Source organism: Aquarana catesbeiana, linkage group LG07 (genome assembly GCF_042186555.1).
Source record: "Aquarana catesbeiana isolate 2022-GZ linkage group LG07, ASM4218655v1, whole genome shotgun sequence".
Classification (NCBI taxonomy): Eukaryota; Metazoa; Chordata; class Amphibia; order Anura; family Ranidae; genus Aquarana; species Aquarana catesbeiana.
This window is the reverse complement of record NC_133330.1, coordinates 140,389,143-140,414,648: the sequence shown is the minus strand read 5'-3', so window position 1 is coordinate 140,414,648 and position 25,506 is coordinate 140,389,143. Positions and strand designations below refer to the sequence as shown.

Genomic DNA, 25,506 nt, shown 5'->3' with positions numbered 1-25,506 from the left:
TGCACCAAACTGTAAAAAGCATTCAGTCCTCACAGTGCGGGTATAATACAATCAGACAGTATGCGCACAAGGTGTGCCTCAGCGTGATGACAGATTGGCCCCCTTCCCTACGCATTATGCCACAGGGTCACGTGGCTTCCTCAGGGGGGATATCCAGGAGGAATCCAAGTAAGAGAAGGATTGTTAGGGGTCAGGAAAAGGAGGAAGGTGTGACATTTCAGCCATTAAAAACCCTGGCCATTTTACACAGGTATGCTGGATGACCCAGTTCCACAGTGAAAAATGGTCTGCTAAATTGCGTTTATCGCTGAGGCTGTTCCTGGAAACTATGGTGATTTGTATGTTTCTAATGTTGCCCTTAAAGGGGTTGTAAACCCTCATTTTTTTTATCTTAATGCATCCTATGCATTAAGGTGAAAAAACTTCTATCACTGACCAGCCCCCCAGCCCCCCCTTTTTTCTCACCCGAGCCTGTTCGGTCCCACGCCGGAGACGCGCAAACCCTCTCTGGCCAGGGTCTCGGCTCTTGATTGGATAGATTGATAGCAGCGCAGCCATTGGCCTCCGCTGCTGTCAATCAAATCCAATGATGCAGGCGATGGGGGGCAGAGCCGAGTCTGGCATTCTGTGTCTATGGACGCAAATGCTGGACTCGGGAGTGTGCCTGCACGGTAACCCCCAGGGAGAGCACTTCTCCCAGGGGGTTTCCCGATGCAAAGAGGAGCTGAGAGCGCAGTTGGGGAACCCCAGAAGACGAGGATCGGGGCCACTCTGTGCAAAATGGACTGCACAGTGGAGGTAAGTATGATATATTTGTTATTTAAAAAAAAAACAAACAAACAAGGGTTTACAACCCCTTTAAAGCCACATTAAAAAGGTCCCTCCAACCTGCTGTATGACATTTTTTTATATAATTCAAATTTGGCAAATATTTTGACAAATTCGGTAAATTCAACTTGAATTTTGCTCAGTTTGCTCAACATGACTCCTTAAACAATTTTTGTGACTTTGTGCATTAGCCTAGGATATATGTCCAATTGCATCCCTGTCATTAATTCCAACTTATTAAAGCTCATTATGTACAAGTTTTGTTATACAGTGCTGTCTCAATACAAAAGTAGTATTGAATGGTAAATGGTATAGTCAATATATTGCACATAAAAGGTTAAAAAGTATTGCCAGCTTAATCGTAACAAAGCAACTGCAGACAATCGTGGACCGGAGGTGATGCTGGTAGTGACCCCGGATGTGACGTCACAGGCTGACGGAAACACTCCAAAGTAAAACCGCTGGAAGGGCAAATTGCTGGACGGTTTAGCAGCAATCAATCAAAATTAGATGGGATGATAAGAAAAGCCAGTTGTCTTGATTACATGTTTCAGGGCATGCCCCTTCATCAGGTCTTGTGACAGGAACGAACTTGGGAAGTTATATAGGAGACCGATGAATTGGATCAACCCTTGACCCACCCACTGAATTTAACCCATTGTGACATGACTCCTATTAGTAAAAAGCTTAAAGAGGCTGTGTTGGTTGAATGCACTTATTACAAAAATGCTTGGCATTTATGCAAAAAATTTACAATTTTACATCTGAATAAAAACATGTAAAAAAAACTGTAATTAAACAGTATCATCCAAAAATCATTAGAAACAAGTAATAATACAAATCAACAAAAACAAAACAGTAATTGCCATTATGGTATGCATTTCAAGGTCTTCATTTAACCCATTATGGGATAAAGACCCAAGTTTGTACATCCAGAATGTCTCTCTTTTGCACAACAGTGCATTTTTTTTTCTGTAATATGTTCTTTTGGTATATGCTCTATTACTAAGACTCTGAGGGCTCTAGGATCCTTGTTGTGATAGGATGCGAAATGACGAGGGATAATATGTTTGTTCTTTCCTTCTGTTATAAATCTACGGCGTTCACCTATGTGTTTCCATGGAATATGTATCATGCACCCCACAAAGTAAATTACAAGGACATTGCAACATGTGATGAATTGTTGGATATTATATATTTTTCCAGTTTTATCCTTGAAACATGTCTGCCCAACTGGCATGTCAAGAAGCCACATTTTTTGCATTGAAAAAGGCTAACTCTGTTATCAAAGTATGATCTAATATCAGTGCTCTTTGACCTACTATTTTGCTTGAGTTTACTGGGTGCAATGTGCCCTTCTAAATGTAACCTGAGGGACCGACGTAAATGGGGGCCAAGCTTGAGGTTAGATTTCAAGCTGTGCCAATGTTTCTTTATAATACAGCCAGTAGCTTTATAGTCACTATTGAAAGCTGTAATAAACCTTGGTTTAGTATCATAAGAGACAGGAGGATTCACAGAAGAGGGAGGTGGATCATCAGCTATACTTTTAAAGGCTTCCTCTAACGAGTCTGTGAAACTGTCCCTTTGATATATTGTTCTTCCACTTGGGGTGATGGCAACTTATATAATGAAGATATGAATCCCCCCTGGTGAGTTTACAAAAATTCTTTATGAAGATAAGATCTTTCTCATGGTTCTAAATCTAGAAAAATCAGTATGTTCGAATCAATGACATAAGTGAAACTAAGCCCAAAACTATTCCTGTTACAGTGCCCAACAAACTCCAAGAACGCTACTTCGTCACCATCCTAGATGATGAGCACATCATCTATGTATCTTTTATAGATGACGATATGCTTGACATAGGAGTTACAGTCCTAAATGGAAAATTCCTCCCAATACCCGCCATGGGCACTAACTTAGCATCGTGCTATGTGAATATCACCATGGGGTTACATGAAGACCTTGAAGCGCATACCATAATGTGAGTTACTGTTTTGTTTTTGTTTTGTTGATTTATTTGTATTATTATTGGTTTCTAACAATTTTTGGGTGATAATGTTTAACAATTTTTTAACATTACATGTTTTTATTCAGATGCAAAATTGTTACTTATTTGCACAAATGCCAGGCATATTTGTAGTTGTAATAGGTGCATTTAAGCTACACAGCCTGTTTAAGCTTTTTTATTAGGAGTCATGTCACAATGGTTTAAATTTAGTGGGTGGGTCAAGGGTTAATCCAATTCCTCGGTCTCCTATATAACTTCCCAAGCTGGTTCCTGTCATATAACCTGACGAAGGGGTGTTCCCAAAACATGCAGTCAAGACAACTGGCTTTTCTTATCATTCCATCTACTTGTGATTGATTTCTGCCAGACCGTCCAGAGATTTTCCCTTGCAGCAGTTTTCCCTTGGAGTGTTTCTGCCAGCTTGTGACGTCACATCCAGGTCATCTACGGTCCACAGTTATCTGCGGTCCAAGCCCTGGCAGACACCGGAATTCCCTCTGCTCATCAGCAGTCACAGAGGTGACATCCAGGGTTACTTCCCCATACCATGAGACTAGGTCTGGATACACCCCTGACTCCGCTGTATGAGGGTATGTAATTTGTTTTGTTCCGATTTGGCAAGCTGGCAATACTTTTTAATCTTTTATGTGCAATCTATTGACTATATCATTTGGATAAAAAAAAAAAAAAAAATCTTTTACTGCTATGCCTGGTGTTCTTGTGACCTTGGAGACAACATGTGGGGCTCCTGAATGACTTTTTTTTGTGGATTCCTCATACACGTTCATATGAGTAATGAGCTGCCTGTTGTGGATCTACTCATGAACCAGCATTTGATGTATGACCCTAGCTCCCCTACCGTGTGTTTTTTTTTTTTGTTGCAACATTGTGCTTTAATAGCATGTCACAACATTTTTTTTAAGCTGTCTGCCTGTGACTGCTGTTTCTGTTTCATCATGCAGCAGTTTGTACAGCATACATTACCATTACTTTTGAAGAAGAAATAAAAAGAGAAAAGGGCGCACCAGCCATGTGCATTATCTTTTATAAAACATTTATTAAGTAAAATGATAAAGGAAATTACTCACAAGCAGTAGTGAAGCATGTGCCATAAACCTTGGACATCAACTAGCAACAAGTGGTTTAAAATGATGAACAAAGCCTTCCAAAGGTCTTTCAGAGGAATATATAACACTGCTTGCTTACGCGTTTCGAAGGGCTCGTCCCTTCTTCATCAGAGCTCAGCAGAGCCCTTCGAAACGCGTAAGCAAGCAGTGTTATATATTCCTCTGAAAGACCTTTGGAAGGCTTTGTTCATCATTTTAAACCACTTGTTGCTAGTTGATGTCCAAGGTTTATGGCACATGCTTCACTACTGCTTGTGAATAATTTCCTTTATCATTTTACTTAATAAATGTTTTATAAAAGATAATGCACATGGCTGGTGCGCCCTTTTCTCTTTTTATTTCTTTGTCTGCTAGGATTCCCCATCCTTGAGGGCAGCAAGGCCTGTGTATCCCTTTCATCTATTTGGTCGACCACTTGTGCGCAGGAGTCATTTTCTGTTTTTGTATCGACCATTACTTTTGAGACTCCTCTTCTTATCACATTAAATGACTTTTATTAACATTAAATCCTTTTTTTAACCATATAAAACAAATAAAGCACCAGCTCTTTGTTATCTTGTTCATTGCATCATGCTAATTTAAAAAAAATAAAATAAAGAAATTTAAGAAAAATAAAAAAAATATAATTTTTCCATGATTGGATAATGGAAGTCAGCAGAGCTTCACCTCATTTTCTAAATTCTGGGGTAAATTTCCTTGCAAAGTAAAACTTCCCTTGCAAATTGAACAGTCTATTTGCCTTTAGTAAATCAACCCCGTAGTACTGATTTGTCATAGAGCTAATATGACTAACTGCCTTTACAAATGTGATTTTGTTAACCAAGAATTAACTTCCCCTTTTATGTGGTATTTCTATAATTTGCTACTCTTTCTATGTTTAACACATATAATGTAAAAATTACAAGACTTGTTCTGGGGTATATTCATTGTAATAGGCCTTAAATACTCCATATTTAAAACAGTAGTAAAAATTTATATGGAATACTTACACGAAGTGAACCTCTTTCACAGTACTCAATAACAGCATATATTGTTGCATCCATTTTCACTGTGCCATAGAACTTAGTCAGATTGTAGTAATCTATCTGAAGAAGCTGCAGGAAGAAAGTTGGTCTAGTCTCAGCTTAATTCAAACTGTTCAGCTGGCAAGCATTTTACAAAATTACATTAAAACTACTATTTACAGCTGGTAAAGAAAATAAACCTTGCAAGCTTACACACAAAACTTGAATACAATACTGCCTTATTAAAAAAAGTAAAAGTATTGGGATGCCTGCCTTTACACACACACACATGAACTTTAACCGCCTCAATACAGGGCACTTACACCCCCTTCTTGCCCAGGCCATTTTCAGCTTTCAGCGCTGTCACACTTTGAATGACAATTGCGCGGTCATGCTACACTATAACCATGTGAAATTTTTTATCATTTTCTTCACACAAACTGAGCTTTCTTTTGGTGGTATTTAATCACTTCTGGGTATTTTATTTTTCCTAAAAAAAAAAAAAAACGAAAATTTTGAGAAAAAAAAAGTTTTTCTTAGATTCTGTCAGTAAATAAGTAATTTTTCTCCTTCACTTATGGGTGCTAATGAGGCGGCACTGATAGGCTGCACTGATGGGCACTGATGAGGTGGCACTAATATGCCACACTTATGGGCACTGATAGGTGGCACTGATAAGTACTGACAGATGGCACTGATGGGTGGCACTGGTGGGCACAGATAGGCAGCACTGGTGGGCACAGATAGGCAGCACTGATAGGCACTGATGGGTGGCATTGATGGGCAGCAGTGATGGGCATTGATGAGCAGCACTGATAGTCAGCACTGACTGGCATCACTAATGGCCACTGATTTCTGGCACTTGTGGGCAAAGGTGGGCACTGATTTCTGGCAGTGGAGGGCACACATTGCTGGCAATGGTGGGCACTTAATTATAATCAGGGCACTGATGACCAGTGCCCTGATTACATCCCTAGATGTCCTCTGTGAGGAGATGCCCCTTATCGGCTCTCCTCACACTCTGTCAGTGTGAGACGAGGAGTGCCGATTACCGGCATCTCCGTGTTTACATGTGACTGGCTGTGATTGAACAGAGCTGATCACATGGTTAAAGAGCTACGGCCGCGGCTCTTTACAGAGATCGTGCCGTGCTGCGAGCCCGAGTGGTTGTTCTGGGAGGCCGTAATATGACGTCAACCCAGAACGAGAGCCGCACCGCTCAGCCGTCATTTGATGGTTGGCGGCGGCAAGTGGTTAATGGCATCCGAGTCTTAGTCCGTAGGATTCAATATTGAGTTGGCCCACCCTTTGCAGCTATAACAACTTCAACTCTTCTGGGAAGGCTTTTTACAGGGTTTAGGAGTGTGTCAATCTGTGGCATATGTATATATATATATATATATATATATATATATATATATATATATATATATGCTCTATATTTTGGGGGGGCGCAAAACAAGACAGTTACACCACCACCCCCCACCCCGGTCAGTCCCGCACTTACCCCATTTAGGTTGCGGGCAGTTTCGGCTCCTTCCTGCAGCTTCCTCCCTGGCAGCTTCCCTTATCCTTCCCTCGGCATGGCGGCCAATACGATTGCTTCTCCTCTCGGCCAATTGGGTTTCACCCGCTTCATGATTGGCCAGGAGGAGAATCAGGGAGACAATAGGGAATATTAATTTGCTACTGTCGCACAACTGGGTGGGCTCAGGGCACAGTGCTCTGCGCCCGGAGCCCACCCTTTTTTAAATTAGAGCTACTATTGGAATCCATGGGTCCGGCACCCTGCATGTACAGTAGATAAGGGGCAGGGTGCATGGATTGGGGGGGTGGCGTCCCTGCGCCCCTAATGGATGGATCGCTACTGGTGTCTATGGGAATGTTTGACTATTCTTCCAGAAGCACATTTGTTAGGTCAAGCACTGATGTTGGACAAGAAGGCCTGGCTCGCAGTCTCTGTTCTAATTCATCCCAAAGGTGTTCTATCGGGTTGAGGTCAGGCCAGTCAAGTTCCTGCACCCTAAACTCGCTGATCCATGTCTTTATGGACCTTGCTTTGTGCACTGGTGCATAGTCATTTTGGAACAAGAAAGGGCCATCCCCAAACTGCTCCTACAAGGTTGGGAACACAAGTTTTTGACAATTCCTTTATTAAAAAATTAAAAACAACGTCCACTGATGTAGCTCCATCTTCAATCATACTGCTTACTGCAACGCTGGACCTGAAAAAAGAAAAAAAAAAGCCTCCAGGCTCGTCGAAGGCTCCCCACTGACTGCCTGCTCCTCCGTCTGACATTTCTTTAATAGGTAAGGGGGGAGTCACCCAATGATGTCAGCGGGTGACCCCACCCCCTTGTGACATCATCGACCCAGCATGCCCCAGGCAGTGATTGCACAAGGGGGCAGGAGCATCTACTGACGTCATGAGGTGATTCTGCCCCTTACCTATTTAAGAAATGTCAGGCGGAGGAACAGGCAGTCGGTGGGGAGCCTTCAATGAGGCCGGAGGTTTTTTTCTCTGTTTGGGTCCGGCAGTGCGGTGTGATTGAGGATGGACCTACATCGGAGGACATTGTTTTTTTATTTTTTAATAAAGGACTCATCAAAAACTTGTGTACTGTCTATTTACTTTTTACACTTTTTTGGTGAATGGGTAGGGGTACTATGTAACCCATACTCATTCACATGGGAAGGCTGGGATCTGGGGTCCCCTTGTTAAAGGGGGCTTCCAGATTTCGATAAGCCCCTTCACCCGCAAACCCCACAGTCCAGGGTTGTGGGGAAGAGGCCCTTGAGCCCCTCGCCCCAAAGCACCCCTCCCATGTTGAGGGAATGTGGCCTGGTATGGTTCGGGGGGGACACTCACTCATCCCTCCCCTTTCCTGACCTTACCATACTCGGATAAGGGTCTGGTATGGATTTTGTGGGGACCCCACGCTATTTTTTTTTTAAATTATGGCATGAGGTTCCCCTTAGAATCTATACCAGACCCAAAGGGCCTGGTATGGATTGGGGGGGCCCACACTGTTTTTTTCTGACTTTTTTCTGCCATCAGTTGTTAAGGACGTGGCGGCCGGCCCGCTCCTTAAAGTGGAAGTTACCTCCCATCCCTGACTTTTACCTACAGGTAATCCTATAATAAGGCTTACCTATAGGTAAGCCTATAATAAGGCTTACCTATAGGTAGTGTAAATATATCCTAAACATGCACCGTTTAGGAGATATTTACTGTACGTGCAGACAGTGACATCACTGGCGCATGCGCTCTGAAGAAAAAGTCCTCACCAGTGCCGTTCCTTCAGAGCCCTTTGCCATGACCGGTGGCTCCAGCGCGAATACGCGGGAGTGATGTCATCGCGGACTTCGGCTCTGTGACTGGGCGGAAGCAAGTCGGGTGAAGATGGAAGCAGCCTCCAGCTCTGACATCTTGGCGTAGGAGAGCTTTGTTTTAAGGTAAGTTTAACAAAATGTGCTAGTATGCAATGCATACTAGCACATTATGGCTTTACCTTGCAGGATAAAAAAAAAAGTCCGCTTTAACGACCAGCTATTCTTCACACAGAATTCGAATCAGTCGATAATTTTTTGACCGAGCCAAATTATTATCATTCTGAAAATTTGGAATTCGTTAGAAAATGAAATGAAACAAAACAGAATTAAACTAAACTAAACAAATTCCGAAACGAATCAACAAAATGAAATTAGTAACATAAAGAATCTATACAAAACGAAACAAATGTTTCCATTCTGCACATGTCTAATTAGTAAGTATTTTTTGTTCAACCAGTGGGTTGAGCAAATAAAGTGACCCAATTCCTCCAACCACACATTTGATGTGGAGGGGGAATCACTCCTACTGAGCTATTATGTTTTGAGGAGGGGAGACATCTCTGCTGTCAGAATACACTTATCAGAGCTGCCAGTGTGTTTAGCAGAACAGCCAGGTAACTAAAATTTTTAGAATGAGATCTGTGGCCTCTGTTTTTCTTGCATCATTATGAATTTTATGTTTTAAGCTTTCATACAAGCAACCTACTCCTTTGCAGTAATACTGTATCTGCTACAAAGTAATACCATAAAAAGAATTTTGTTTTTATACTTCTTTTTTTCTTTACTCATGTATTTTAATTATTGCATACTTTTATTGCTGAAAAACATTCCCGATCAAACAAACTGTTGTCCATAGTAGCAAGTAGTTTGCCCTGCACAGACCTAAAAACAAAAAAGCTAAACCCAGATTGGTTCCTATTTCCCAGACTTCATAAATCAGTTACCAGATACTCTATAATATAGCTGCATTTCTGTGATCATATATACAGTATGAGCTGTATATTTACACAGTAAAGTCTTCTTTCACACGGGCATATTGATCATGTCCACCTGTTACTTTTTTAGGCAGACCTGATCGGAAAGTCCATGTATTTCGATGGACAGGTGGGTGCAAACAGAATCCGCCCTGTGTGAAAGGGGCCTAAAACTGAAGACTAATCTTTGCAGGCACAAATAACAAACACATAACAAACAGGTCTTACTTTATTTAGATCCATTTTCTGATTTTCCGTGAAATTTCCATCATGTTTCAAATCTTTCAATATAATGACCTTAAAGAAAAATATTTAAAATATTTGTATGTTGTAAATTGCAAAGTAAAGTAGTAATTCATGATTAGGGATGAGAAGACCATTCTGAAAGGCTGGGAGTCAAGTCTGAACCTATGAAGATCCAAATGTCTGAAAAATTCAGAACTAGCTAGACTATCGATGTACTGCTGTTTTTTCCTGTAATATAAAGGAGTTAAAGTGACCTTGTCAGTAAGCGGAACAACTTAAAGTTAGCTGAGCATGTAAGTGAAGATAGACATTTTTCCAGCAACCTGAATCTTAAAACTTATTCACATTGCTGATTTCCAACTGTTACAGGTGTCTCTTCCAGCAGGGCACACATAGAAGGCCTGTGTCAGGGAGAAGCTCTAGAGATCAGCAATGTGGCAGATATTAGGACATGCGTATTTTTTTTTTTTTTAGCAAGCTGGGCTCAATTTAATTTTGTACAGGGTTGCTTTAAGTGTATCCAAAACGTTTTTGAAGTTTTGAATAGAGTAGGGGATTGGTAAAATTTCTATCAGGTTTTGATTGCTGTCTGTGTCCCTTTTGGGAATATTCACTATCTATACTTGTCCTGGTGACCATTGTGAGAAAACATCTGAAATTTTGAGTTGTCACCAAGACTAGAATAGACAGAACACCTTCCATTTAGTTTTGGTAACAACTATCTATCATATTTGCCCTACTTTGGAGAGCTTTCCTCTCACTTTCTGTCATATCTTGAGGACAGAAGTGAAGGGAAATTTCCCTAATGAGACACAGATTTGACAGAGGTTTTGACTGTTCCCTACTTAATTCAAAGCAAAAAAAAAATAAAAAAGTTAGCTTTGGGTATTTATAGGTCTCTTAAAAAACTAGCTACCTCATGACATAATATTCAAACACTAATGCCGCGTACACACGACCGGACTTTATGGCATACTTGGTCCTGCGGACCTGTGTCCGTCGGACAATTCGATCGTGTGTGGGCTCCAGCGGACTTTTTTTTCCCAAAAGTTCAATGGACCTAGAAATGAAACATGTTTCAAATCTTTTTGACGGACTCGAGTCCGGTCGAAAAGTCAGCTCGTATGTATGCTAGTCCGACGGACAAAAAACGACACTAGGTCAGCTATTGGCTACTGGCTATGAACTTTCTTATTTTAGTCTGGTCGTACGTCATCACGTACGAATCTGTCGGATTTTGGTTGATCGTGTGTAGGCAAGTCCGTTCATTTAGAAAGTCCGTTGTAAAGTCCGTTGAAAAGTCCGCCGGACAAAGTCTGCCATAAAGTCCGCTCATGTGTACGCGGCATAAGGAACATTCATAGTCAATCTCCACCTCTGCCCCAAGGTTGACCAATTTGAGGAGGAAGGGAGAGGGCTAGCCCTCAGAACTATCAGGAAATCAGTGAAAGCTTTTGGGACCTTCCTTATATTCTTCCCTCAGGCATTACACTTGCCTGAGAAAGAACCTAACAAGGTTTCCAAAAGCTTGCATTATTATTAATGTAAGTTAGCCAATTAAACTATAAACTTCCTGCAGCAATTGGTGGTTAACATGGTAGAAGACTACATCACTCTGTATATGTCAATTGAAATGTAAAAGAAGTAAGGATGAGCCGAACACCACCCGGTTCGGTTTGCAACAGAACTTATGAACAGGCAAAAAATTTGGCGAACACCGTTAAAGTCTATGGGACACGAACATGAAAAATCAAAAGTGCTCATTTTAAAGGCTTATATGCAAGTTTTTAAGTTTTTGGGGCATGTGGCCTGGTATGGTTCAGGAGGGGGGAGCGCTCTCTTGTCCCCTCCTCTTTTCCTGCAACCTGCAGGATTTTGGGGGGACCCCTACACCATTTTTTTTATTTTGGCACAGGGTTCCCCTTAAAATCCATACCAGACCCTTCAGGTCTGGTATGGATTTTGGGGGGACCCCTACGCCATTTTTTTTTTTTAATGTGGCACAAGGTTTCCTTTAATATCCATACCAGACCTGAAGGGCCTGGTATGGATTGGGGGGGGGGCCCACGCAATTTTTTTTTTTTTCTTTTTGGTTCGGGGTTCCCCTTAATATTCATACCAGACTCAAAGGGCCTGGTAATGGACTGGGGGGGAACCATTGCCGTTTTTTTCAATGATTTTTATCTATATTGCCGAGACTTGACAATTCATTACAGCCGCAAGCAGTTTTAAATGACTTTTTTCCTTTAGAAATATAATTTTGCTGTGGTACTGTTCTAAACACGGGAAAACTGTGCCACTTTACAGGCATACTATAGACACCTCCCAGGCATGATATTTAAAGGAATATTTCATTTTTATTGTTTCACTTTAAGCATTATTAAAGTCACTGCTCCCAAAAAAACTTTAGTTTTTAAAACTTTATTTTGCATTGATACATGTACCCTGGGGCAGGATCCAGGTCCCCAAACACTTTTTATGGCAATAAATTGCATATAAGTCTTTAGAATGAGCACTTTTGTTTTTTCATGTTAATGTCCTATAGACTTTAACGGTGTTCCGAAGCTTTTGAATTTGCCGCGAACACCTCATAATTTTCGTTGTGTGCTCATCCCTAAAAGGAAGCTTGAAGCAACTCAAAAAGACTACCTTGAGCTGTGCCAGCTAAGGAAAATGTACATGACTTGGGTGGGTTGGGAAGAGAAAAACATTAGGAAGGATATTAATTTTGTAATTATATTTAGGCAGCAGCAATATTATAAACATGCACAATTCGTTTTGGGCTGAATATAAATTCTGACAAAAATGTGGTTATTCGGAGATTCTGATGTATCCGACTCCCTGAATGAAATAGTAACTAATTTCAAACTGAGAGCTGAAATGTACACAAAAGAATGCCGGCAATAGAAAAAAAAAACAGCTTGGGGTCCCGCCCACAATCCAAACCCGACCCTTATCCGAGCATGCAACCCGGCAGGCCATACCAGGTCACATGCCCTCAACATGGGGGGTGCTTTGGGACAGCAAACCCCAAAGCACCTTGTCCCCATGTTGATGGGGGCAAGGGCTTCTTCCCCACAAACCTGAGCTGTGGTTGTGGGGGTCTGCGGGCAGGGGGTTTATCAGAATCTGGAAGCTCCCTTTAACCCCCAGATCCCACCCCCCATGTGAACGAGTATGGGGTTCATAGTACCCCTACCCATTCAACCAAAAAAAGTATAAAAAGTGAATAAAAACATTACACAAATGTTTGACAATCCCTTTATCAAAAAATCAAAAACAATGCCTCTCGATGTAGATCCATCAACAATTACGCCACCCGCTGGACCGGAAAAATGAAAAAAAAAACTTCCTTTCTCGTCGAAGGCTCCCTGCCGACTGCCTGCTCCTTCGGCTGACATTTCTTAAATAGCTAAGGGGCAGAGTCACCCAATGGCGTCAATACACAGTGGTAGTGACGGCGACCTTGTGGAAGAAGACACCTTGCCCGCATCCCTATAAGACTACACAATGGGAGATTTCCTCTAGTGGGACTTTATAAGGCAAGAGTCCTTGAACAATGATATATCAAAAAAGTATATAATTTTATTATCAAAAGTTAAAACATGACAAAAATAGAATTAAAAGAGGTGGATGCCAGCAAATTCAGATGGTAACAAAAAGGAGTATACATATCTGTTTACAATAATGCAAATAACCCCACACAAACTATTTCAGCGGGGGGGGCTGAAAATAGAGGCCCGACGCGTTTCAAGGTTATAAATGTTGAAACCTCTTCTTCAGGGGCTGATGGTGAGGTATATGATTATCGTGTTATTTCTAAGCCAACATCGGGTAGCATCCAGCTCCAAGAAAAATGGGAATGAATGGTTTTCCGGCAGGAATCAGCTCCGTGAGCCAACGCTCATCACTGAGAAACACACAAGTCCAGGACCCAGGACAGAACACAAAGGGCATCCTACCACTTATAGTATGGCACCACTGATGTCAAATGCCATAGAATATCCTGTCAGCTGTTGAAACATGGAGAGTATATCGCTCCTAATGGGGGGTGAGAAGATATTACTGTCACTGTCTGGTCTAAGCACTGTCTGGTCAGAGATGGTGTTGGGTCCCCCAGTGAAAGGAGATCACTGGGAGAGAGGGTGGTGTAAGTGTCTGCAGACAATAACTTTAGAAGTGAGTGGCTGCACGACCAGTCTGATGCCTAGGGCTTCCCCGATGGCGTCAATGGTTGACACCGCCCCCTTGTGATGTCATCAGCCCAGCATGCCCCAGTCAGTGATGTCACAAGAGGGTCAAACACTGATGTCATTGGGTGACTCCATCCTTAGCTATTTAAAAAATATCAGGCGGAGGAGCAGGCAGTCAGCAGGGAGCCTTCCACAAGACCGGAGGTTCTTTTTTTTTTGGGTCCAGCGGTGAAGCGGGCGTCATGATTGACGATGGATCTACATCAGTCGAAGGGCCCCATATGGATTGAGGGGGAGCCCCACGCTGTTTTTTTTTTCTTAATTTTCACTTGTTTACATTTACTGATTAGTCATCGGTTGTTAAGGATGTGGCAACCGGCTTCCCGGCCTGATCCTTAACAACCAGCTATTCTTAACAAGAATTGAATCGGTCGATCAGTTGTTGACGAATCCACAGTTGAATGGTTCAGAAAATTTTGAATTCGCTAGAAAATTTATAAACCAAGCGAAATTAAAGGAAACAAAACAAATTCCGAAATAAAATAAACAAAACAAAATTAGTAACTTAATGAATCTATCAAAAATAAAGCAAATTTTTCCATTCTGCACATGTCTACATTATTATCCAACTGAGTTTGAGGAAAGTACATCAACTTTTTAGTTTTTTAGGGGTGTGAAGGTAGGCAAAGTGTAACTATGGGCACAATACAAAATACACACAGTATATGCAGCACCGCCAAGCTGCCCCTGCCCCTTATTGCGGGATACTGACTTTGGTTTGTGGATGTAAACAGCTTTAAGTCTTGTAAAACAGTCCAATGACTGAGGACCTTCTGATTAACAAATCAAGTTCTTGTATAGTTGGTATGCAAAGGCCCTAAGCTACTGACTGGACATGGATCTCCATCTTTGAACTTTAAGAAGCCTGTATTAAAAGGGAAGTTCCACCCAAAAGTGGAAGCTCCGCTTATCTGCTTCCTCTCCCCTTCAGTGCCACATTTGGCACCTTTTCGGGGGAGGGGGGAGCAGATACCTGTCAAAAACAGGTACTCGCTACCACTTCCATGTAAGGGCACCGCAGCAACCTATAGCATTTACGGCCCCTCCTCCTCCCCCTGCTGCCTCCTGGGAGGTCCCAGAAGACAGCGGGACCATTCAGAAAGCGCAGCGAGACTCGCACATGCGCAGTAGGAGACAGGCTGTGAAGCCACAAGGCTTCACTTCCTGTTTCCCTTAGTAAGTGTCCTTATATTAAAAGTCAGCAGCTACAGTATTTGTAGCTGCTGACTTTAATTTTTTTTTTAATACAGGCTAGAACTCCGCTTTGATACATTGGACCTTGCTAAGTACATAACAGTTCCTTCAGGGCTTGTAGTGACAGATGTTCTTTTGTTGGAGGTGGTGGCAACTGATACCTGGTGTTTAGATGTTGGAGGAGAGAATGGATTAGAAAATGGGTTCAGTCCAGGTGAAGGCTTGGCATCCAGAGGACTTGTGTTGTGGGACTCGAGAACAACAGGATAAAGTCGAGCAATTTTTAGGGTGTATTGGTGTGCTGGGTTTAGGAGGGTCTGTGATGGCACAGCAGTTGCAGCATAGGATATTAGCAACTTGGAAGATAGAGAAGTGTCCAACGAGCCTGAATGACCTGTGCAGCTTTTCCTGCTGGTGGATGTACTGTAGGAAGTTACTTATTATTCTCTGCTGGTGACAGAGGATGGGGAATACTGCCGCCAGATATTGAAAGAATGGGCCAGTGACCAGCTAGTATCTGACTGGCCCATTCTCTAGTTGATCAGGGCCATATGCTGTTTGAAAACGTTCAGCCTCTGATTCAGATGTGTGCAGAGTTAGCTTTGTCCAGTATTCCTAAAGGCAGTGATGACTTTTCTCCCCCCTTCAGTATGGCTCAGGTAGAATCATTAGTGTGGCTTTTCGAGGATGACTCTGCGTATTTCTTTAAACACTATTCAGTATGTTCCCAACAGGTGCTAGTGGATTGTGTTAACGCAGTGCATTCTCTTGTCAGACAGGCAGTATGTAAACTGAATTTTGTTCAGTCATTACTACAAGCATGGTCAAATATATTGCACTCAGCCTCAGTCAGCTTGCAAAAACCTATTCCTGCTGCCAGACACTTGCCCGCTCAAATGTCTCTCTCTCCATCACCCATGGCAACCCCAGTGTCAGCCCAATATACCCTGCTACCAACTAAGTATCAGTATCCTGTTTCCACTTGCTGCACCTATCCTGCCTTTAATCCATCTGCCTCTTCTCTGCTGCCTGCAACAATCACACAAAAATTCCCCCTAGCCACTGCTCCATCTTCCTTACCGTATTCCAGCCATTCTCTTCAATCATCTGCATCCCCTACTTACAGCTCTGCAGTCACTTGCAGAACTTCAGTGGCTAAACCAAAGAAGAAACAGAAGTTTTTCTCAACCCATACAATCCTGCCATTATCCCAGCCTCCACACCAGCCAATCTGCTCCAGCCTGCCTCCGCACCAGCCTTTCTGCTCCAGCCTGCATCCACGCCCACCGATCTGCTCCAGCCTGCCTCCACACTAGCCGATCTGCTCCAGCCTGTTTCCGCACCAGCCGATCTGCTCCAGCCTGCCTCCACACCAGCCGATCTGCTCCAGCCTGCCTCCACAACAGCCAATTTTCTCCAGTATGCCTCCACGCCAGCTGATCTGCTCCAGTTTGCTTCCACGCCAGCCGATCTGCCCCGCCTGATGTTCTGCGCCCACGTTTCAGCCTGATGTCCAGCCTGATGTCCACAGTCCAGCCTGATTTTCCAGTGCCCAAGGCCCCGCCTGATTTTCCAGTGCCCACGGTCCATCCTGAAGTTCCGGTGCCCACTGGCCAGCCGGAAGTTCCGGTGCCCGTTTCCCAGCCTGAAGTGCCGGTGCCCGTTTCCCTGATGGCCTGATGCCTGATGCCCAGCTCGATGATCCAGTTCCTGATGCCCAGCCTCATGTTCCAGTGCCCTTTGTCCAGCCTGATGATCCCATGCCCGATGTTTGGCTTGATGATCCAGTTCCTGACCCCCGGTCTGATGTTCCAGTGCCCGCTGTCCAGCCTGCGGTTCTAGTGCCCACTGCCCAGCCTGATGTTCCAATGCCTGCTGTCCAGTCTGATGATCCAATGTCTGGCCTGATGATCCAGTTCCTGACGCCCGGCCTGCTGTTCCAGTGCCCGTTGTCCAGCCTGCTGTTCCAGTGCCCACTGCCCGGCCTGATGTTCCAATGCCTGCTGTCCAGTCTGATGAGCCGATGTCTGGCCCGGTGATTCAGTTCCTGACGCCCGGCCTGCTGTTCCAGCGCCTGCTCTGCAGACGGATGATCTGATGCCCGATGTTGCGTTGACATTAGCACATCACTCCTCCCTATGCATTTCGTAGCCCCACAATGATATCAGGTGTGACGAAACGCGTAGGGAGGCGCAAAGTGCTGACGTCACCGCTATACATGGAAGTCCCGGAACCACGGACTGTTACAGAGAGCCAGCCAGCTTCACTTTTTACTTTGCCTTGCAGCATATACTTTGTATATGATGTTATTACTGAAATGTAAGTGCAATATCTTTTATCTTTTTATAAAATAAATACCGTATGGTTTTACGCTATGGAAGCCTTCTTTTTATGATTGTTATGATTTTTTTATGGGAAATATCTGCCACTAACCTCCTGATTGAACCACCAACCCCTGAAAAGGCTGGGTATTAAGCCATAGGTGCATATGATCTCCTATAATTAGGAGATCCATACGAGTTGATAAGCAGCAGTCTGTGTGGAGGTGGAAGACAGATCCTTTTCTTTTATGTTGTGTGTGATAATTGCACCAAGGACATTGATTATCAATTTGAATGGACTTTTAATTCTTCACTATTTGATTAACCATATTTCTTTGTTTAAGTTTGTACAAAGTCACTATATTATATGTATCACTTGTTTAGTTTACAGCGCGGCTTATTATTGGAAAATTCTCTGTGTATTGTCATGCTCATTTGCACCTTTCCTTTTGCTACTTATAAATTTATCTGAGTGGCTGCCAATTTTCTTTATACACATCTAACACAAACCCAAGAAAATCCTGGATAAATCATCATTTGTTATTCACAAACGGCCTTTGGATAAAGCCTCGTACACACGATCGGACTTTAGACAAACTTTCCGTGGATTTCTGTCCAAAGGGCGTTAGCCGTGAACTTGTATTGCATACACATGGCAGGACTTTTTAGGCAACAAACACAAACGTAGTGATGTTTCAACGTACTGACGACACTTCAAAAGAGGACGTTCAATTCTCTGACGCCACCCTTTGGTCAACTTTTGTATTGTTGTCTGATCTTTTGCATTGGTTCTGAACATGCGTGTTTGTACTAAAGTCCGATGGTTTTGTGTACACACGATCGGACTTGCCGACGTAGGACTTTTGTTGCCGCCAAGCTTTGTCTGTTCGCACAGCCAACATTTGTCCGATGAAAACCGAAAAAGTTTGTCCGATGGAGCGTACACACGGTCGGATGTTGCTTTAAAGTCTCATAGACCTTCTCGAAGAAAACGACCCCCCAGATCTGATTGATCAAATTAACCTTGAACAACTTCTTGGGCGACACGACAAAACTGAACCTATTGCAACCCCGAGGCCCTTATTGAAAAAGAAGTCTAATAAATTTCCACCACTAGGCACCAATGCAAATGTTTTAGCTTTCATCAAATTGACGTATAGTGCAATATGTAAGATCAAGACCTCATACTCCGATCAGGATAACTTATCCAAAATAGAAAGAGATGCACTAAAATCACTATCTAGCAATACATCCATTACCATTAAACCATCCGATAAAGGTGGAAATATAGTGATCATGGACAATGCCTTTTATGTTGACATGTGCAACAAAATCCTTAACAACAAAACGTGGTACCAGAAGATATCAGAGAGTAAAATCACAAAGTTTAACCAAAAATTCTACGACCTAGTAGATAAGGCCATGGCTTCGAATATACTCAGTAAAAATGAATGGGAATATATAAGAACAAAGAACCCACGCATACCAACTTTTTATTGCCTACCTAAAATTACACAAGAGCCTACAGAAACCGTCCGGTAGACCAATCAGATCGGGCAACGGTTCAATTTCTGAAAAATTGAGTGAATACGTAGATGGATATCTCCGTCCGTATGTGGCTGAACTTCCTAGCTTCATACAAGACACCTTGAAATTACTTCAAAACATCGATGGCATGTGCATATCTCCATCATCATCTCTAGTAGCAATCGATGTGGAAGCACTATATAGCAGTATCCCACACGATAAAGGGCTCCTTTGTATCCGACACATCTTGTCGCGGGACAATGCAGTCAATCAACCCACTAAGGACTTTGTCCTGGGAGCACTAGAATATATTCTTCATCATAATCACTTTGTCTTTAATGGCTCCCACTACCTCCAGGTGCAGAGTGTTGCGATGGGGACTTCATGCGCCCCATCGTACGCCAATCTGTACCTGGGGGAGTGGGAGCTGGCGTTGAATCAAGACGACAATCTTGCCCCCTTTATGGAGCATATAGTGCTGTGGATGCGCTATATCGACGATGTGTTCCTGATATGGGACACATCTGTCGAGCTACTAGACAAATTCCTGGTGGAACTCAACCATAACGAGTTTAACCTTAAGTTTACCATGACCCATGACACCTCGAGTATCACCTTCCTTGATGTGACCATACACAAAGATGCGAACGGCTTTCTAAGTACTAGTCTCTATAGAAAGCCAACAGCGGGTAACTCAATTCTACATGCAAGCAGTTTTCACCCTCGGGCACTCACAAATTCCATCCCCTACAGCCAATACTGAAGGATCAGAAGGAACTGTTCGGATAGCATTACATTCAAGAAAGAAGCTGATGCACTAAGGATGAGACTTCAAAATCGAGGTTATTCTAAGTCATGCTTGAAAAAAGCATACAACAGGGCATGTAAAAAGACCCGGCAAGACTTACTGTATAATCCATCATCGAAAACTCAAAAAGAGAATCCAATATCAATCATCACAGGATTCTCTAATCAGCATAAAAAAATCAAAGCAATTGTAAACAAATATTGGCATGTCCTAACAATGGACCCAAATGTAGGCCCGTTTGTCCCAAATGTGCCCTCGTTTACCTTCAGAAGGGCAAGATCACTCCGGGACCAATTGGTGGCTAGTGAGTTTAAAGAAGGGGGCCGCAAGGATCCTTGTAAACTTTTTGGCTCCTTTACATGTGGGGGTTGTGGTTACTGTCGTTTTATGAACACCTCAAAAAACTTACTACTGCCTAATGGTGAAAAATTCTCACCTAGACATTTTGCAAATTGTAGTACGCCCGGTGTGGTTTATCTTCTTTTATGTGAGTGCGCCCGCTTTTATGTTGGCAAAACCACCCAAGAATTCTGGAGATGTGCCTATCGTCATCTTGCATCCATGCGGACGTGTAATCCCAGCCCCCCCCTGGGACGACACGTCACAAATGTCCATGATGGTATCTGTCCTAAGGTCTCTTTTGTGATCCTGGATCGTGTCCATCCTGGGATGCGAGGTGGTGATTGGAACAAAACCCTGCTCCAACGAGAGCAGAGGTGAATTTTCCATCTAAACGCCACCTCGCCACCAGGTTTAAATGGGTCAATTTCCTACAGGCCCTTTCTCGAGGGTTTCTCCTCTGGAGGGTCAGAATGGGAACCACCAGACCCAACCTGATATCTCAGAACCCTCTGATCTATAAATACTGTATGGATCAAGCTCCTCTGGTCTCTAGTCATATTATTATCATTGAACATCTCAATATCTTTTCCATCATTACGTCTTTCTCCCTTCCTTTTAAATCTAAACTTATATATGCCGACTGATAAATGTTAACTCTGTGCATATTAGACAATTTTAAGTCATTATATAAAAAATTGTCACTTATTGTGTTCTCTATGTACTATATCCTCAGTAATCTCATATGCTTGTTTGGGTTTTGTAAAAATAACCTTACTTTTGGTAATCTCTTGATTATGAGATATATTTTACTTCAACTCAATGTACTGTTAACAATGCAAATTATGTCCATTATGATACCAATTCTATTCTAACCTAATGTATCGTTTAGAATAGATATACATACTGTTCCTTCGGGCGTAGATATGCACTAAAAACTAATGTTAACTGCATGATTATGTTGTTTATTATTATTGTTATTATTATTGTTGTCATTATTTCAGTTCTCAGTGTATTTTGGTACATGGTAAACATGGATACATGGTTAAGATTTACTAGAAATGCTGTTCCCCCTCTCAACAGTGATGTCCCTCAGATCAGTGCACCATTTGATCAGTTTGTGTGTCCCCCCCATGCTTGGCGGGATGTTCATGCAGCTGCGCATTGGGTCCTTGGTGGTTGGGGTCCCACACTCGGCGCACGGGGGCCGCCCAATGCCGTTTGGCATGGGTGGCCTCCCTTTGTTGACAGGATACCGCCGTCCCCTCCGGGGACTGTACGTTCTGTGTCTAGTGCGCCGCGGGAAGACGACGCGTGGCGATGCAGCTTGACTCACTAGGCTTTCCCTGTCACACAGGGCACTCCAGGGCTTGACGTCACTGCAGCCTCTGGTAGCAGTGCGTCATTCACCACATGCCCCCTGGTGCTGTCTGGAGGCGTCGTCTGCACGCCGCCGTCCCGGGGGACGTTTCCGGCTAGTCCTGCCCCTCCGAACATAGGCGTGCAGTGATTGGTCTGTTTCCAATCACTCAGACTATTTCAAATCCCTCCACCCTCCAGTTGATGTCTGCTCGCTGTGAGGGTGGACACTGGTGAGGATCCATCGCCATAGACCCCGTACAAGTATCAGGTAATACCTCCTTGCTCCTGCACCCTGGATACTTTTTACAGTCTCCATGTCCTTACTTTGATAGCGCTCAGTTATGATGCCTGATGCGCCCCCAGGACTAGCCCTATTGATTGCTGCCCTTTGATGTCCTACCTTCTGTTCACTATTACAGATCAACCTCTTGGGCGCTACCTTTGGTCTCTTGATTCAGGGATCTGTTGAGGTATGCATCCTCATTTGCCTTGGCTCTGGTATCCTTTCCTCCCTCTCTACTCCGACCGCCCCTAGGCAAGCTATATTCCTCTACATTTACATTGGCATTAAACGTATTATTCAAACTGTTTGGATGCGCATGCATGCATGTGTGCATGCATGTGTGCGTGCCTGTATGCGCATGGATGCACGCATGCTCATCCTCCCCTGATATGTATTACAGAGGGGATGTTTCCATGGTGGGTAGACCACTCCACTAAGCTGTTTTTTCAACTGTGTAGATGCACACATGTGCATCTGTTAGACATGCACGTATGCATGTTTGTGTGCATGCACCTATTTGGATGTACGCGCACCTTCCTTCATGTATATGCAAACTCTTTACAGCGGATGGTCTCATGTGAGTGTGTGGGGAGGGAGTTTACAACTCTAGCAATCCATTTAACACCTGTCCTTTCTCTGTCTGTCTCCCCTTTTTTTTTTTTTCCCGGGTGAAGTTCTCGGCTAGCCCCGCCCCTCCGAACATGGCCTGAGTGATTGGAAATAGACCAATCACTGCATGCCTATTTCAAATCCCTCCACCCTCCAGCTGCTGTCTGCTTGCTGTGAGGGTGGACACTGGTGAGGATCCATCGCCATAGAGCCCGTACAAGTATCAGGTAATACCTCCTTGCTCCTGCACCCTGGATACTCTTTACAGTCTCCATGTCCTTACTTTGATAACGCTCAGTTATGATGCCTGATGCGCCCCCAGGACTAGCCCTATTGATTGCTGCCCTTTGATGTCCTACCTTCTGTTCACTGTTACAGATTAACCTCTTGGGCGCCACCTTTGGTCTCCTGATTCAAGGATCTGTGGAGGTATAGATCCTCGTTTGCCTTGGCTCTGGTATCTTTTCCTCCTTCTCCACTCCGACCGCCCCTAGGCAAGTTATATTCCTTTACATTTACATTTATATTGGCATTAAACGTATTATTCAAGCTGTTTGGATGCACATGCATGCACATATGCATGTGTGCATGCATGTGTGCGTGCCTGTATGCGCATGGATGCACGCATGCTCATCTCCCCCTGATATGTATTACAGAGGGGATGTATCCATGGTGGGTAGACCACTCCACTAAGCTGTTTTTTCAACTGTGTAGATGCACACATGTGCATCTGTTAGACATGCATGTTTATGTGCATGCACCTATTTGGATGTACGCGCACCTTCCTTCATGTATATGCAAACTTTTTACAGTGGGTGGTCTCATGTGAGTGTGTGGGGGGAGTTTACAACTCTAGCAATCCATTTAATACCTGTCCTTTTTCTGTCCCTCTCTTTTTTTTTTTTTTTTTTTTTTTTCAGTAAGGGATACATTTCGGAGGGCCAGTCTGGTTTGTCCTTTGTGTGGGACTCTGCCCATGTTTCCCCTCGTGCCACCATTGGACCCATCTATTTGCGCTGGTGCATTTACTCACCCCATCGGGCTCTGGGCCCCACAGGCTGACAGCTGCAACATTTAAACTGCTTTTAAACGTCAAAATCTGGACAGAAAATCCACTCTAGTACTACACAGTTCATACAGTCAGTGTCTAAACACACTAAAACACAAAGTACGATGTGATCACACACGTACCAATTAGTTTGTGTTTAATCAATATTATGTATCTAATATGTGTGTATTTTGTTTAAATTGCAGGCGGTTGTAGGTTCTGCGATAAAATCGCATACACCCCTAATGAAGAAATAGCATTTTCGAAACGCGTTGGGTCTTTTCTGTTGTGCTCACCTCCAACATAACAGATCTTTGCGATTTACTAGCTGTGTTTTTTTGTAATGTTATTATATGATTAGTCCTGTCCAGTATTCATTCATGATATTTTGTGATATGTATAGTGTATATATGTGCTCATTATTTTAAACCTATGTTTCTTAATAAAAATTTATATACTTTTTACACTACTCTCATACCTCATTGCACTATTTATCCCTTTCTAAATATCCCACCTAGAGGAAACTTTATTTTTTCAATGTCTTGCTTTAAAGTGGAGTTCCTCCCCCTCCAAAAAAATTAATGTGCTTAAAAAAAATAAAAAAAAAAACATTGAGAAAATTTTTTTTTACTCACCTGTAAATGCCTGTTGCTAGGGGGTCCCTCGTAGTCTGCCTCCTTCTGCGCCAGGGCTCCTGACGTCACTTCCCTCGGCGCAGGTAGGGAAATCGCCTCTTTCCCCTCCCTCTGTCAATCATCTGGGACACATGGCAGGTCCCAGATGATTGCACGGCCAGTCACGGCGCGGCTTGCGCATGCGCAGTGGGTGCCTGGCTGTGAAGCTACAGCCGGATGCCCACAGTTAAAATGCAGGCGCCAATGAGCAGAGGGGGAGACAAGCAGGGCTTCGTTCCCCGCATCGCTGGCCCGCGGTACAGGTAAGTGTCCGATTATTAAAAGTCAGCAGTTGCAGTATTTGTAGCTGCTGACTTTTAATTTTTTTTTTTTTTTTTAAGGGGAACACTGCTTTAAAACAGCTAATTTGCATGTTTGTTGTTGTTGGAAGTCAACATGGTCTAATTTTTTATGTCATGGATGTCTTTAGTTAAAAGTTGAGTGTTTGTCATTGTTTTATGGTGGTTGTCTTGTCATGTTTTTGTGTGATAATGGCCAGAATTTTAATTTCTTTTTTGTTATTATTATTATTTTTTTTATATATATTTTTGGTATTTGTTTAGTCATCCATTTTATTTTTGTTTGTTCAGGTGGAAAAATTATTGTTTAGTCCACCTGAAAGGGGGGGTAATTGGCTATTCCGTCAATTAGCAGCTGAATAGATGGTCATGTGAATATGTCCTCCAGCCGAATACATTTTGGTTATTTAAAACAAGAGCTGGTAGGAAGCCAGTCTAGCCGCCGAAGTTCGTTTTTTTTTTTTGTTATTTGTTTTTATGTTCATTCAGTTGGAAAGAAATTCAAAAAGGTTTAGCCTTTGTCCACCTGAAAGGGAAGTTAGTGCATAGATCTTAAAGATAGATAAATGCATTGTTTTTTTTAGTGTTTAAATTAAGAATTTTGAGAGTCAGCATTGACGTTCCTTTTTTTTAAATTTTGATCATACCATGGGGATCCATTTTAGAGTGGGTTCAGCATAAAGAGGTCATGGTTGTTTTGATAGTTTGGTCAGAGTTGCAGAAGCCAGGAATACTAAGTTCCTGGGTTCCAAGGAAGGAACTGTAAATAAACGTAGCAAGCGAGCAGAAATCTGTCATTGGCTCTGGCGTGCACGCAGTGGCAGGTGGAAGTGTCAACCAGCATTGAGCTGATTGTACAGTCTCTATATAGTCTCTACAGTCTCTATATGAGGGACAGAGGCCTGATGAGTTAGCATCACCGCTCAGTAAGGTCAAAACATGTCGCTTACAATGATCCAAAGTGGTGGTCGAATGCCTGGATGGGCTGTACCAGTTTGAATTGTGAAAGGTGTTGTGCTGTACAGAAGTGCAGACTCGGTCTGTATATTTGGTGGCATCAATGGGCTTACTGACTGGGGATTCTATCTTGCTGCATTTGAGGCTGTTGCCCACATATGATCAGAGAAGATGGAAGCTGGAGGCAGGTTGATACTTCCCTTGGTCGGAAGCATGACCATTAAGTCCTTTGTAAGCCAGGTCAATACATGGTGGTGAACGAGAAATGTTGGGAAGATTCCTCACTCTGTGTTCTGGATGGGGAGA

At 43.1% G+C, this 25,506-nt stretch overlaps 1 protein-coding gene across 1 annotated transcript in view; it reads right to left on the bottom strand.

Moving 5' to 3' along the window:
• GUCY2C (guanylate cyclase 2C) overlaps window positions 1–25,506 on the bottom strand; it is a 1,918,134-nt gene that overhangs the window by 802,299 nt on the left and 1,090,329 nt on the right. Inside the window, exons 14-15 of the mRNA XM_073591935.1 lie at window positions 9,509–9,577; window positions 4,959–5,063 (exon numbers count right to left, since the gene is read on the bottom strand). Coding sequence (XP_073448036.1) covers window positions 4,959–5,063; window positions 9,509–9,577 — 174 coding nt within the window. The remainder of the gene's footprint in view (window positions 1–4,958; window positions 5,064–9,508; window positions 9,578–25,506) is intronic.